General features: G+C 46.4%; 1 protein-coding gene across 1 annotated transcript in view; it reads left to right on the forward strand.

Annotated features, from left to right (window-relative positions):
* The window catches only part of RGS6 (regulator of G protein signaling 6), a 90931-nt gene that overhangs the window by 62169 nt on the left and 15357 nt on the right, over positions 1 to 13405 (forward strand). Inside the window, exon 13 of the mRNA XM_065635148.1 lies at positions 6380 to 6566. Coding sequence (XP_065491220.1) covers positions 6380 to 6566 — 187 coding nt within the window. The remainder of the gene's footprint in view (positions 1 to 6379; positions 6567 to 13405) is intronic.

Below are 13405 nucleotides of genomic sequence, written 5' to 3' on the forward strand. Positions count from 1 at the left end.
GCAGCTCCTCCTGCTCATGTGCGTTCTCTTTGGTTTTGAGATGGCTTGTGACGAAGGGAGGCTGCAAGTCAGTGGGCTGGGATGGAGAGGTTAAATCCCACATCCTTTTTAGAAGATACTGGTTTCATTATCGGTTAATATGGGAACATTGCTATCATTCCTGTGGTATCATTATAATGGTAATGGCTTATGTGGTAACATTATTAACTAATATTGCATCAGTATTAGCAAGCCTGCTTAAAGCTTTAAATAACAACAGGATGTAAAGGCAGAAATATTAATGAAGAAAACCAGAATAGGATGGATCGTTAGCAGTGGTGCTAGACAGCAGAAGTGGCTCTCTAGGATTCAGGTGTGGCAGAGCAAGCTGCTGAATTCTCATTAGGAATGTGTGACAGGAAGGAAAGTAACTGCTGGGTGCTTAAACATGCAAGCAAAATTTAAGTTACACCCAGCTACAAGGCTGGGATCTGCCTCACCTAAGGTAGCATGTTGGAAGCACACGCTTTCTTCTGTATCATCCAGGCTCCCTTTAGAGTGAGAGAAGAGAAGCTGAAGAGGAGTCAGTGAACCACCAAGTAAGGATTTGTTTCAGCTTTAAGTGGAAACAAAACTAAAAGCACCTAAATTACACTGCAAAGCACCTGTCTCTCTCTGCCCTCGATAAGCCTGGAGAGACTGATTCAAATGAGTGTCTGCATGGTAGACATCTACAGTTAAGTGAGATGCATCCCACCCAAACCTTGGGAATCTGTAGGGAACTTTGTGAGGGCACAACATCTAGCACCTTGCTGGAAAAATTACATTTGCAGTTGTCTTTCAAGGACTCTCCTCCCAGTAACTATCCAGAGATCTGGGAACTGTTGCAGTGGAGATGTATTCTCTTTCGGGAACGTCAGTAGGATCTTCATTAACACTGGCAGGAATCCTGCAGGCCCTGTGTTGTCCTCAAGGCAGATATGAGAAAGTGACTGCTGGAAAACCTAGGAATTCCTGGTAGTGCTAGATAAGATATCATGAAGTGTGCACTTGAGAATACCTTGAAATGAATGTAATTCAGTGGTGTATAGCAAGGGGACCAAATTCTGCTCTTATACCCAGTGGTGCAGGTCCCAAATCACAGGGCTGATTGTGGTTGGGTATTTCCATATCTTCCTAGCTGAGAAAAATTGGTCCCGGTGGGGGTCTCGAGTGAGGCACTGCCAGAGATAGCAGCAGACTAGACTCGGTGACCTCTTGGGTCTTCTTCCTGCTGTGTTTCTGTGTTCTAATAAACTTGCAGGATCATGTCCACCAGTCTCGTGGGCTCGTCTGAGCCCTATATCTTATTTATTTACTGAATGTGAAAGCAGGAAAGCCAGTCGGGTATTTTTCTGTCTGTTTCTATTTTAACTCTTTTTCTTGCTCTCTTTTCTTTTTCCTCTATGTTGCTATCTTTCATCTACAATTTGTTTTGACTGTTGATTTTTCAAGTACCCAAAATACAACAAACAAAATGCCAAGCTTCAATTAAAAAAAAAAAAAAAGGCCAACAGAGAGTTGTTATACATTTTTTATGACTTGGAAGTCTCCTGAGACACCTCGAGATTGCTGAGATGTTCATCTAACCGGTGGATTGATTTTTTTTTTTTTTCCCCCAACTTCAAAGAGTGTCAACTGGAAAGAGAAACAACTAAGTGGGAATATGGGACATGGGAATTTTACCCGAAGGGAGACTGGACACTTGTTTATAGACCTAAACAGAGAACACATGATGCTTTGTAGGAATGCACTGTGCAGCTTGCAGTGCACGCATGCAGGCATTCCGTGCGGTGTTGTGAACATATGTTGAAAATCAAGTTATCCGAAAAAGAATTTTGCCTGCATAAAGCGTTTAGATCCTGTATGATCCCAATGGCTGAAACTTGTTGCCTTTTTTTTTTTTTTTTCGTTTTCATCAGGAAGGGAAAAGTTCAGGTGTCGAGGAGAGCGGATGTGTTAAGTAAAACCCACCCACCCAAGCCCCTTGATTTTGACTAGAAAGGTTTTAGACGGGAAGTCCCGCAGCCGGGGCAGTGCCGGGGGGTCCCCCCGGGGCCGGCCCCCGCCTGGCCAGCAGGGGGCGCCGCAGCCCCGCGCCTCGCCTGGCCGCGCGGGGCTGCGGCGGCGGCGGCGGCGGCGTCTACCCCGAGCAAAGCGGCGTCCTGCGCTCTGCCGGCCGCTGCCGAACTGCGGAGAGGCGTCTTCTGCGCCAAAAAAAACCCCACCAAAAACCAAAACCAACGGCAGGGCAGCAGAACAGGGGGGCTCACAGTTTGAAGGTGGGGAGCGCGGCTTGGGAGAGGAGGAAGGACGGGGAGGGGGCGGCCAGCTGGGCGGCGGGAAGCTTGTCGCCGCTTGCACCGGCACCGAGGTGTCCTGGGGAATGCCGCGCTAGCGAAGGACCAGCGCTCTGCCATGCCCTTCGCCTCACCGCAAGCACCTGTCCCCGAGCTGCCCCACGGAGAGCACATTGCTGCTGGCCCTGCCAAGGATCTGGCTGTTAAGTGGCCCAAAAATGTAAACATTTCTCCTGTCTGAACTGCAGGTTCATTTATACCTATTACCTTCATTAATTTCCCCTCCAAACGGTGATGTTAAAATGGTATTTTTTCCTCTTCGTGAAAGGAAGTGAGAACAAGATTGTGAATGGGGAGAGATGTGAGATGCGAGGTACTTGCATGCAGCTGCTCGGGCTCAGGCAAGAAGACAGGAGTGTGCTCATATTTCAAACTCGGATAGTCACTCAGTGATTTCACTGTAAAGCCAGGGGTATCATGTCCTCTCCCAAGATGGGCACACAACACTGTCCTTATGTTGACAGTCTCTTCCCAGTCTCTGCACTCATGCATATTTTGCCCCTTGATCAGGTCTTAAAATCCATTTTTGTTTTGCAACACACCTCAGAAGCAACCCCCTGTATTTCCCTGGCAGTGTTTTCACCGAGAGGCATCTGCAAACGGCAGCCCACAGTGACTGACCACCCCCACAGTGACCAAGCACCTCCACAGTGCCCCGTGGGGAGGCAGAGCCGGCACGCTGATGCCCAGGAGCTCTGTGCCTTGAGAGGACTGTGTAGGATAAAGCGCCATTATGGGATATCTCCTGCAAGTGACAGCAGCTTAATTACATGCTGGATGAGGCTGGAATGGTTTATGCCTCTGACAACAGTTTAGGACACCGTATTATCAGCCTTCTGCAGATCGTACATGCTGTTTTAAAAAGGGCAAAGAACCTGTGATCGATGCTGCTATTCCCTTGGTGCAGACAGTCCCTGTGCCAGTCCTGCTCTGTGGAGAGGACACATGAGGACATCGCCCTCCTCCCCTGCCCTGTGCAAGAGGTGTCCACTGGAGATCTGCCTCCCAGAGGGAGGAGAGATGCAATGTGGGATCTTCTCCTGGCTCCTTGTGAGCATGGGGCTGGGCATGCACTTCAGAAATTGTTGGACTGACTCAGGGAGCGCATTTGCACTCTATAATTAAGCAAAAATTCCAGCACAGCCAGCATATGCCTGCTCTTATCCTGGGCAGAAATACCTGTGTCTCCCTTGTAAATGATGTATATATTGCATAGGAAGCCCTGCCTGTGCATTGGCTTCAGGATGATTCCTCGTGGCAGAGAGTTAGCCTTGGAGTTGAGTCTGTGGGGCCAGATGCCCCTCTTTGATGTTCCTCCATTTTCAGATATCAGCTATAGTGAATAGCTTTGAAATTTTTACCGAGACAAAACTCCCCTTTGCCTTGAAGAGGACATCCAGCCTTGGGCATGAATTCACAATTGCTTGCAGAAAAAAGAGCTTGTTCTTGTTAGTGTCAGGTTGGTCTGGTTGGTTGGTTTTCAGATTGAGCCAAATGGTTATTAAAATGGATGGTGCTCCTGTTCAGGCAAGCTGTCACTTCACTGTGTGCCCGGTTCTCTCACGAGCGTGCTTTCCCAGCCCGCCTCCCCGGCTCCAGGGGCAGAAGATAAGCCAGCAGAAAATGTTCTCTCTAGCCATGTGTTTGTTTGAAGTGTCCCAGCTACTCTGGAATGATTACCATCTTCTCTCTTTATGCATTTTCTGCATTCTCATGTTCCCATCCCATCTGAAATTGAATGATAAAATAATTTTGAAGCAAGGAAAGCCACATATGGCATCAGATTGTTGCACTGTGAGTACCACCCTTTACTCTCTGCATGCATGTGATAAGTGGGAGTGTCACTTATGGCTCAAATAACAAGGCAGAACATCAGGCACACTTAACATCTTGAAGACGGAAAAGGGCCAAGCATGCACACCCCTCCACCAACCCCAAATACTGTATTTTGGTTTAGAAAGCTGAATGCCACTGTGTGAGGGCCACCAGTACAGGAGTCCACAAGTACTGATGTAGCGTCTGAGTGTACCCCAGTCTGTTTTACTGACAGCCTGCCAGGGAGCAGGGAAACCGTAGGAAGGAATATGATCCAGTGTCTTGTGCGAGTCAAGGCTACAGCATTAGTGCCTGTGCGTGCAGCAGCCCTGCAGATGCCGGAGCAGCGCTGCAAGGGGCAGGCAGCCACTGCCAGTTACTGGTGGGGTCGGGCAGTGCATCCTGCCTACATGGTGGTCCCAGCCCTCATCCCAGTGGTGCAGTCTCCTGCTATCTCTCATGGGCTTCATGGATGGATTAAGCATGTTATTCGGGTGAGGGACAGTAGCAACAAGGGAGAACACAAGATGGGGCTGACTTGGCAGCAGGGGAGCAAGAGATAAAACATGTACCTGCAAACACAGCCTGATTGCTGGAGTCATAGGTGCAAGGAGCATGCTCAGCCCACACGCCTGCCCGGCTGGGCAGGAACAGGGGACAGGCAAGGAGGATTTAGGCTGGCCTTGCACACAGCATGGTGGATGTCTTTTTTTCCCAAATTGGCCATTTCCCTCTGTTGCAGGCAGAGCACCAGGCCAAAAGGTTTAGTGGCCTCATTTGATTATGATAACCCCAGTACTCCTGGGGTGATTAGGTACCTCCTGCAGCCAGTAAGGAAGCGACGGTCAAAAACAGCACAGGAGTCACCAGGCTGCTGGCTCCTCCACGCACCAACAGGACTTTAGTTTGGGAGAGTCTGTATTTTCCGCCTTCCACCATGGGGAAACATTTGCCTTAGTGGCACAAGGCTGGCACCACTGAATCATTTGCGGTGGGAAATCAGGCTTTCTGTTAAATTTCAGCTGGTTTATTTAGTAGTGTCCCATAATGACAAAGGGGGGACACAGGGTTTTCTAAGTTGTGTAGCTCTTTCAGGTACCCTGAACAAGCAGTGACCCAGACAAACCCTGTCCTCACCACACACTCTGCTGAGCAGAGACGAGTGTGTGCGAGAGTGGTCGTCATCATCCCTGGGGCCACGGGCTCCTCTGCAATGGGGTCAGAAAGAGCTGGTTGTTGCAGGTGGCTGCAAAGGTCCCTTCTGTACCTGTTTATCCTGAAACCCTTGGCACTCCCTGCAGAGCACTGCTGTACCCGCTCAGGCGGGCTGCAGGACCTGGGTACCCAGGGCAGAGGCCTCGGGGGATATCTTCTTGCTAGAAGGTAGAATTGACCAAAAGTTGACCAAAACAAAAGGCTACCAGGGGCCATGCATCTTCTGAGTTAATAACCTAAAAGACCATATTTCTGTCAACAATAAATAAAATTGTAAACACCAACAAAATACCTTTTTTTTTTTCAGGGTAAAAGACAATGCATGTCACTCTTGCAAAAAGATTCCATTTCCTTTGATTTCACAGATCTAATTGTGGATTATGCCCATAGCCATCAAAGAGGTTATCTTCTCAATGTTTGTGAACTTATTTTAGTCCATAAGTGTGGTCCAGTCAAGAAAATATCCCCGTAAAACTGGACTATGGCCATGACAAGATTAATCTCTTCCCATGGCATCCATCTGAATGCTGGTCAGTTTACAAGTGGGGAAAAAAAAATCTAATTGCCATTTCTACGACTTGGAAATGATAGGAATATTTCGTTCTGCATTTTGCATCCCCTCAGGATGGCCAGGTTGGAGCAGGGCTGTGAGGGGCAGAGCCTGTGCCCCTCCTCCTGCTGCACAGCTCTGGGGGTTCCCGTTTGCCTGCCTGGTGTCACACTCTGCAGGGGTGGTTTGAATAAGAACCTATCACTTCTTAAAGTCGCTGTTCTGATCTTAGCCACAGTGTAAGGGTTTGGTGTAAAGTGTATCACACCTTCTCCTGAAATCGTGCTAAATGGAGAGTCTTCTGTGAATTCAGCTCGTTTCGGGGTTAGGCTCTATGTCTGTGCTTTGGGACTCTGCCCAGGCTTATCCACAAAGTCTTATCTAGATTTCTTTCTTTTTCTCTTTTATTCCCAACCAACAGGTTTTGGCTGGCTGTCCAGGATCTCAAGAAACAACCTCTACAGGATGTAACCACCAGAGTGGAGGAAATCTGGCAAGAGTTTCTAGCTCCTGGGGCCCAAAGTGCTATCAACCTGGATTCCCACAGCTATGAGAAAACAAGCCAAAATGTCAAAGACCCAGGGAGATACACATATGAAGATGCACAGGTTTGTTTTTGATTTTATGGAACTACTGCTAATAAAACTCTCAGTTTTACTGTGATATTCCACTATCACATTGTCACTGCTCACTTGTAAGAAAAAGGAGAGGCGCAGTTGGAAGTGACTTTGAGGATATCTCTTCAAGCTGTGTAAATGATATTTTCTTTGAATCTGTCAGTTATAACAGGCTAATGCTCCTCTGGGAACAAATGTTCTAAAATTTACAAGTCTGCAAGGCGCAGCGAGCTGGAGCCATGTCTCAGAGAAAGCAAAGATGAAAGAGTGCTATAAAGTTCAGTTTGGCTTTCTATACTCCCTGTCACCAAAGTCTGTCGTATTTACAGAATGCCTGATATCATATCAAAATCCTGGTTAATACACTTTTTTAATCATTTATTTATTTATAGCTAATTATATCCCCCCCCCGCCAAACCCCAAATGCAGCAGCTCCCTCCAACACAACTAGAAATTTGTCCACCAGACAATACCTTAGAATAATGATAGGACAGCAGGCAATGCAGTGGGCTTAATCCTTCCCTCCTAAGGGCCACAGATTTATCAGGGAAATTTTACAGATAAAGTGTACACAGAAAATGCCTTTAGGAAAACAGATAATTTGAGAAAAACTGCTACAAGGAAGGATAAAGCTGCGTAACCTTCTGAAAAAAAAGTGAAAATGTCATTTTATAAAGGCTAAAAAAGAAAAAGAAAAAATGGATCATTTGGCAAATATTACCAGGGACACAATTAAAATATATTCTCCTCGTAATCGTTTTTATCAAAAGCATGTAATAGAACCAACTTGTTCTTTACATTGGCATTCAAAGGCGGTTCTTCCAAATACTCTACTAACAAAATATTTCCATCTCAGGGGAGATGTTGTGGACCACTTATACAAGGTTAGGCAATGAATTTTTCAAACCAGCATCAAAAACTGTATTTTCTTGAATGCAGTCTTGCTCCTTGGGGCCAGCATAGACGGAATGTACGCAAAGTTTCAAGGTAATCCCTTGTGAATATCAGGCAACTTAAATGTTCTTTTTAAAGCTGAGAAACACAGGAATATGAAGACATTCTGGCTAAGTCATATTTTTTGCTTTGCAGTTATAGTGAACAAGATCTTCTGCAAATTTGCATTACCTGAAAAAGATGATGATGGCAAATGCAGTCTAAAGCAGATAGGTGAATAATGAGGGAATTGATTAAATTGATAAGTAGAAGTACTGAGAAGAAGATGGATGTTTAGACAATGAGTATTTAATCAGAAGAAGACACAGGATTTCGGCTTGAACTGATCAGTTCACAATGTAATTGCCATTCAAAGGGGTGTTGATGAAATCAAGCTGGAGCCCTTGGAGTAAGACTGCAATTTTAGCTCCTCAGGTTAATTTTATTCAGGGGATTTTTATGCTGAAGGATGTCCTCAACTCATCTCTCTTGGTTCACGGAAACAGAAGTATGAGGTGAAGGTAGACCTTGAGGCCCAGCTGTGGTCCTCTTGGAGACTAGGTCTGTGCCAGGGGAGGACAGAGCAATGTGGAAGGTGAACCCAGCTACCTTCATGTGCAGTGGAATTCTAGTAGCTCTCCAAAGTCCAAGCAAGCTGTTTCTGACTGCTTGAACAGATAGCTAAGAAGGCTGTCTAGCAGAAGCAGGGGGAAACAGAATGCTACTGATGGGCGTAGTGCCCTGGTGGGCCTGGTGCAATGTTGGTTTTCACTGGCTCATCCTGGAGAGGGGAGATTTTATTTGCGTATCCACTTCACAGGAACCCATGTAAGTCCCTGCAATGTGCTCTGAATCTCCCAGGTACTGTCCTGGTGTCTCCCCCAGGTCAGCCCTACGTCCTCGGGGGCTCTGTTGTCCATGCATCTCTGGCAGGTTATAGCCTGGCTGCCTTATCTCAGCACACTGGCACCAGGAGCCTGTGAGAGTTCCCACACATCCCACATCCCTAAGGGACACAACTCAACACAATCAGTCAAAACAGCCCACTGTGGGAGGGAAAATACAAGTGTTGTCCCATCCTGGGTAGCTTTAGCACAAAGAGGAAAACAACTGAAATGTCCTTGTGAATAAAGAACAAGAAAAAATTTAGTTTACTGAACAGCACATTCTTCGAATGCCCGCGGCTCTGAGACACTAAGACTAAAAGGAAAGAAAAGAGTTGGCTGAACTGATAAAATTAAGTTGCTGCTCCTGCGATGGAAAAATAGAAGGTGATGTGACACTCTAGTGCTTTGGCTGACCTAGGAGACCTGCAAAATGCCAATTCTGTATAAAAAGTGTTGGGAATGGACACATTGCGGTACTTGGGAAGGGGAGGCGTAGCAGCACACAGTGTACTTCAGGCTAGTTGAGTGCCTTATAACTGTAAGTTCAAAGCAAAGCATTATCTATTATCAGGTGCTTTAACAGTCTCCATGGATGTGCTACTTCGCACAGCCTTGGCTCCCGGCCCCAAAGAGCTCTCCCAGATGCTGCACAATCACTGGTAAGACAACTGGCCTAGAAGTAAACAGGGAGAAAAAGGGGTTTCTGACAAACATGCCTCTCACTTAAGACCTCTTCATCCCAAGGCCACTCATGGTCTGAAGGCAAATGTTCCTCTGTTTAAGAAAAGGGACACTGAAAATCTCAGCTCCGAACGCCCTCAAAGCGCTCCTAATCCAAACCTGAAATTGGTGGGCGTTTAGTATTTCCGACAGAGCTCTCTCTAAGATGGGTTCCAGTATTACAGAAGCGTTTTGCCACCTCCCTATCTCAGCTTGAGATATTTGCCCTGTTGTGAGTCCCTTGCTGCTGCTGTGCTTTGCAGTCCCGTGATGCTCCACTTGCACAGAGCCACCTTCTCTTGCTGCATCTCCCGCCTGTGCCCTCACCCTCCCGTGCCCATTTCAGGCTGTGCCAGCTCACCCCTACCCTGAGCAGAGCTGCCATCCCCCACCCCGAGCAGCACAGCCCCTGCTCCTGGCTCTGTCCTGACCGTCGGCTTTGCCAGCTATCTTGATCTGCAGCACCTTCTGTCATTTTAGTGCTGGGCCCCTCCAGAGGCGAGCTTGCCAATTTAGCTGGTTATTTTCTGCTCTTAAACAACTGTCCACTGAGTAAAATATTATGATTATCAAACCATTTTCACTGGGGAGTAAAGCAGCTTTTAATACAAGGGTCACAGTTGGGAAAGGTCAGTTCAATTAAACAGTGAACTACTTAGCAGGATGTAAGCTCCCACAGGAGTTACCAGCATCATTGGACAACCGATGTGGGGCCTTGCAATATGAAGCAGGCACAGCCGGCTCTGGAAAGTAAATAAGTTTGGGTCCATCTAAATGGCCTCTTTTGACTAATGAAGCTGCTGACAACAAAAGTAATTCATCTTTAACATGGCAACCCAGAGCTGTGAGTGTGACAATTATGACTTATCTGTACAACGCATTATTAGTTTTCAAATATTTTTTCTTCCCACCTTCAAGCATCTCCTTGCCTCCCCTGAAATGTGTTTGTGCCTTCAGCAAGTCTTTCATCCCTGCCTCAGTCCCTTGGCATTGGGAACTGGCATCACAAGAATGTGATAGCAATGTTTGCTTGTAAGGGCATTTACTGGTAGGCTTCAGAGCGAGGTATACTAAAGTAAGGTAAGACACATGGTTGTCTTTGGAATTACATTCCTGTTTGCTTTGTTTGTTTTTCTTCTTCCATAAATAAAACAGTATTTTAGATTGACATTCCTTTACCTGAACTAATCAGCTATTGTTTCTGTGAAGATGATTCAGGGAAATTCGTTTCTAATCCCAGCTCAGATAGGGATTTTAACTGTGCTGCGCAGATCCTTGGCTAATTCCAGAGCAGATTTAGACCATAATGCTAAACTCCAGGCTGCTCAAGCCAGAAATGTACCTGGCCCAGATTGGGCACAATTCATGCTCTCAGCTGCCCTGAGTGTTTGTTCTGGACTGTGATAGAGATACGAGCTCTTGCAGGATTCATCAGCGACCAGTCCTCAGTTTGCATTCTGGTCCCATCAGGAAGGTGGGAGCGTTGACAGAACTTGACAGAATCCTGTTGAATTCAAAAACAAACTCCGAGTGTGAGCAAGGATCTCTTGGTAGTGGAATGTCATTTTCTACCAAGAAAGGAAGATAAGGGGTGACCTTTCTTCCACTGACTTCGTCTTTTCAAGCATGCACGGGATGTGAAAACAAGCATATAGAGCAACGTATGCATGGTGTCTATTCAGTGGGCATAAAGAACTCACTTTGTAGGTATCACAGCATGCAAGGAAAACATGAAAATAATAATTCGTCATGCATCTCTGTCACCTTTCTTGTAAGAACTTGAAGAAACATTATTCCTGTTTTCTTAGTGTTTCACTTAGGCACCCCCGTTACATGCCTGCCTGTAAAGGATGGTGACTAGGGATGAAGAATCAAGGTAACAGCAAAGCGGTTCTGGTGGGCAGCGCATGGGCAGGCCCAGGCGCTCTGCCTTGGAGTGGGGCTCAAGTCCACCTGAGCCAGAGCTGCTCAGGGGCCTGGCGCTTGCGATACAAGAAATTGAAAGCACTAAGGCTGTGCATCTATATATATACATGGATGGTGCCCAGGACTCCTGGAGGCTTTTGACAGCCTGGTCCTTCCTGTGGAGGTTAGAGACTGCACAAAGACTTGACCTTTATTCTCCTCCTTTGACTCTGATTCTGTGAGACTGGAGGAGAAAATCCTTCCTTACGCTGCACTCCAGTTGTCTTCCCAGTATGTGGGTTACAGTGACTGTAGAAACAGCCTTCACGTGAAGCCTCACCAGTACTGTGGGTTTGTTACACGCACAAACAAAAATGCAAGCTCCTTCATTTTCTCAAAATGACCTAAAACCAAACAGAATCTAAAACCAAGAGCTCCACGAATACACTCAGAAGAGCCATTAGGTGTCTGGAGCAAAAATAGGAAGGTGATGGTGGAGCCTTGTGCTGGTGTGCCTGATGCTGCACAGAGCAGGAAACAAAAGACTTGAGGCAGAGGTCTACATAGGAGCAGATATTCACTGTTATTACTTTCCCAGGATTTTTTTTGAAATGTGTATCCGCACCACACATCAGAAAGTACTTATTTTATCCTTTGCCCTCCATTTTAATTTGTGGTCTAGTGGTCATGTCATATGAAAAACACCTAACATCCAGCCTTTGTCTTGCTGTTGCCTTTCTGCCTCTGAAGGCATCAGGAATTACACGACTGTCTAAGCTAACCCGCCTCTGATACACACAGGCAGGAAAAGGGCTAGGAAAAGTCACAAGTGAACTCTCTCCATACACATACAGTGACAGAAGACAGCAGATCTCTCCAAATGAAAGATCATGAGAATGGTGTGACAAGAACAGTCGGCATATTCCCACAGGACAATAGTCTGCCTGTGATTGTGTGTTGATCCTGCCAAGCTGGCTGGAACCATGTGCACAAGCAATAACAGTGCCTCATGTGCCAGACATTTCCTAACTCCAAAAAATACCTTTAAATGGGTTACGTGGGAAAGTCTCTAGTTTGCTTAGAAATTGAGTTCAGCACTCAGACTCTGGGATTCTAGTGTCAATAGTGTGCACTGTGCTTCTTGAATGCAAGGAACAACTGCATTTCAAATCCAGAGCAAGAGCATTTTCTCTTTGTGTGAAAGTCAGGAAGCAGCTGATGCTGTTCTGTTTCTCCCAAGCAAGGAGTGAAAGCGCTTGCACTTGCATCCCTTTCTACCCGAGAAGCCAGGACTCCACTGCTCATGGATAATGAGTGAATGTTCTTGTGGATGATTCAGTTCCACCTCTGCCAAACCCACATGCTGCAGGAACATTACAGGCTAATTTTTTTAAGGGCGTATTATCTCTTGAAGTGTTCACCCTTCTAATTTAAAAAAAGATATGTATATCCCTGTGGAGATTTATCAACAATGCATTTCACATCTCCCCTTCTCAGACCAGGGCAGGTATGAATGTCATGTGTGGTCTGGATGGGGTTCATCGGCAAACAGATGCAAGATTTTGATATGCATTTGTAGCATGTACTGCAAAAGCTTGAGGTCAGTCACTTAAAGACAGTCCAAGGTGATACAGCAGTAGATATCTTACAGCTAAAATGTTGATGAGATGTGGAAGGATGTTTCTGTATCCAGCATATATTCTCTAGGTAGGCATCCAAGCAGGGCTGGTGGTCCCTATCTCAGCATAGCCTCCTTTACTCAGAAGCTGTATGCTACTGGTCTCTGTAGGGCTGCATCCTGCTCTGTCACCATCTGCTATGGGACACAGGCTGCCCCAGTGCAACCAAATTTTGTTTCTGCTGTGTGAGGGATTCTACATGTTCCTCTCCATGGCACAACTCAGCTTTTTGCACGATTTTCACCAGAGAAAACAGAGAGAGGCAGCCCTTCAAGTGTCAGGGTGTTGGCCAAAAAGTTGAGTAGTTTTATCTCATGGCTGTACCATAGCATATATAGCAATGCAAAACCCCATCTTCGTTGCTGCAACTCCGAGTTACTGTATGGTTTGGAAAAGAAATGCCAGTCTTCTAAGTGCTACACTGGGTTGTTTCCTCCTCTCCGGCAAAACCTGTTCACTTGGGCTTTTTGCCAGTAGCCAGGATTTGGCCCATATTGAGAGAATCAGCCTCTTAGACATGATCATTGTTCTCAAAACCTAAAGCTGCTCATATGGTGTTAGACTCCCGGCAGCCCACTCTTGTCTCCCAGGATAGCCCTTGCTATATTTAGGACTAAATCCTCCTGCAGTACCAGGCTGACCCCTTCACTGTGCAGCACTCGACAACCCTTCGCCTCTGTCGTCCTGCACACTGTATTTGCCACGG

This window comes from Caloenas nicobarica, chromosome 5 (assembly GCF_036013445.1).
Source record: "Caloenas nicobarica isolate bCalNic1 chromosome 5, bCalNic1.hap1, whole genome shotgun sequence".
NCBI classification, from domain to species: domain Eukaryota; kingdom Metazoa; phylum Chordata; class Aves; order Columbiformes; family Columbidae; genus Caloenas; species Caloenas nicobarica.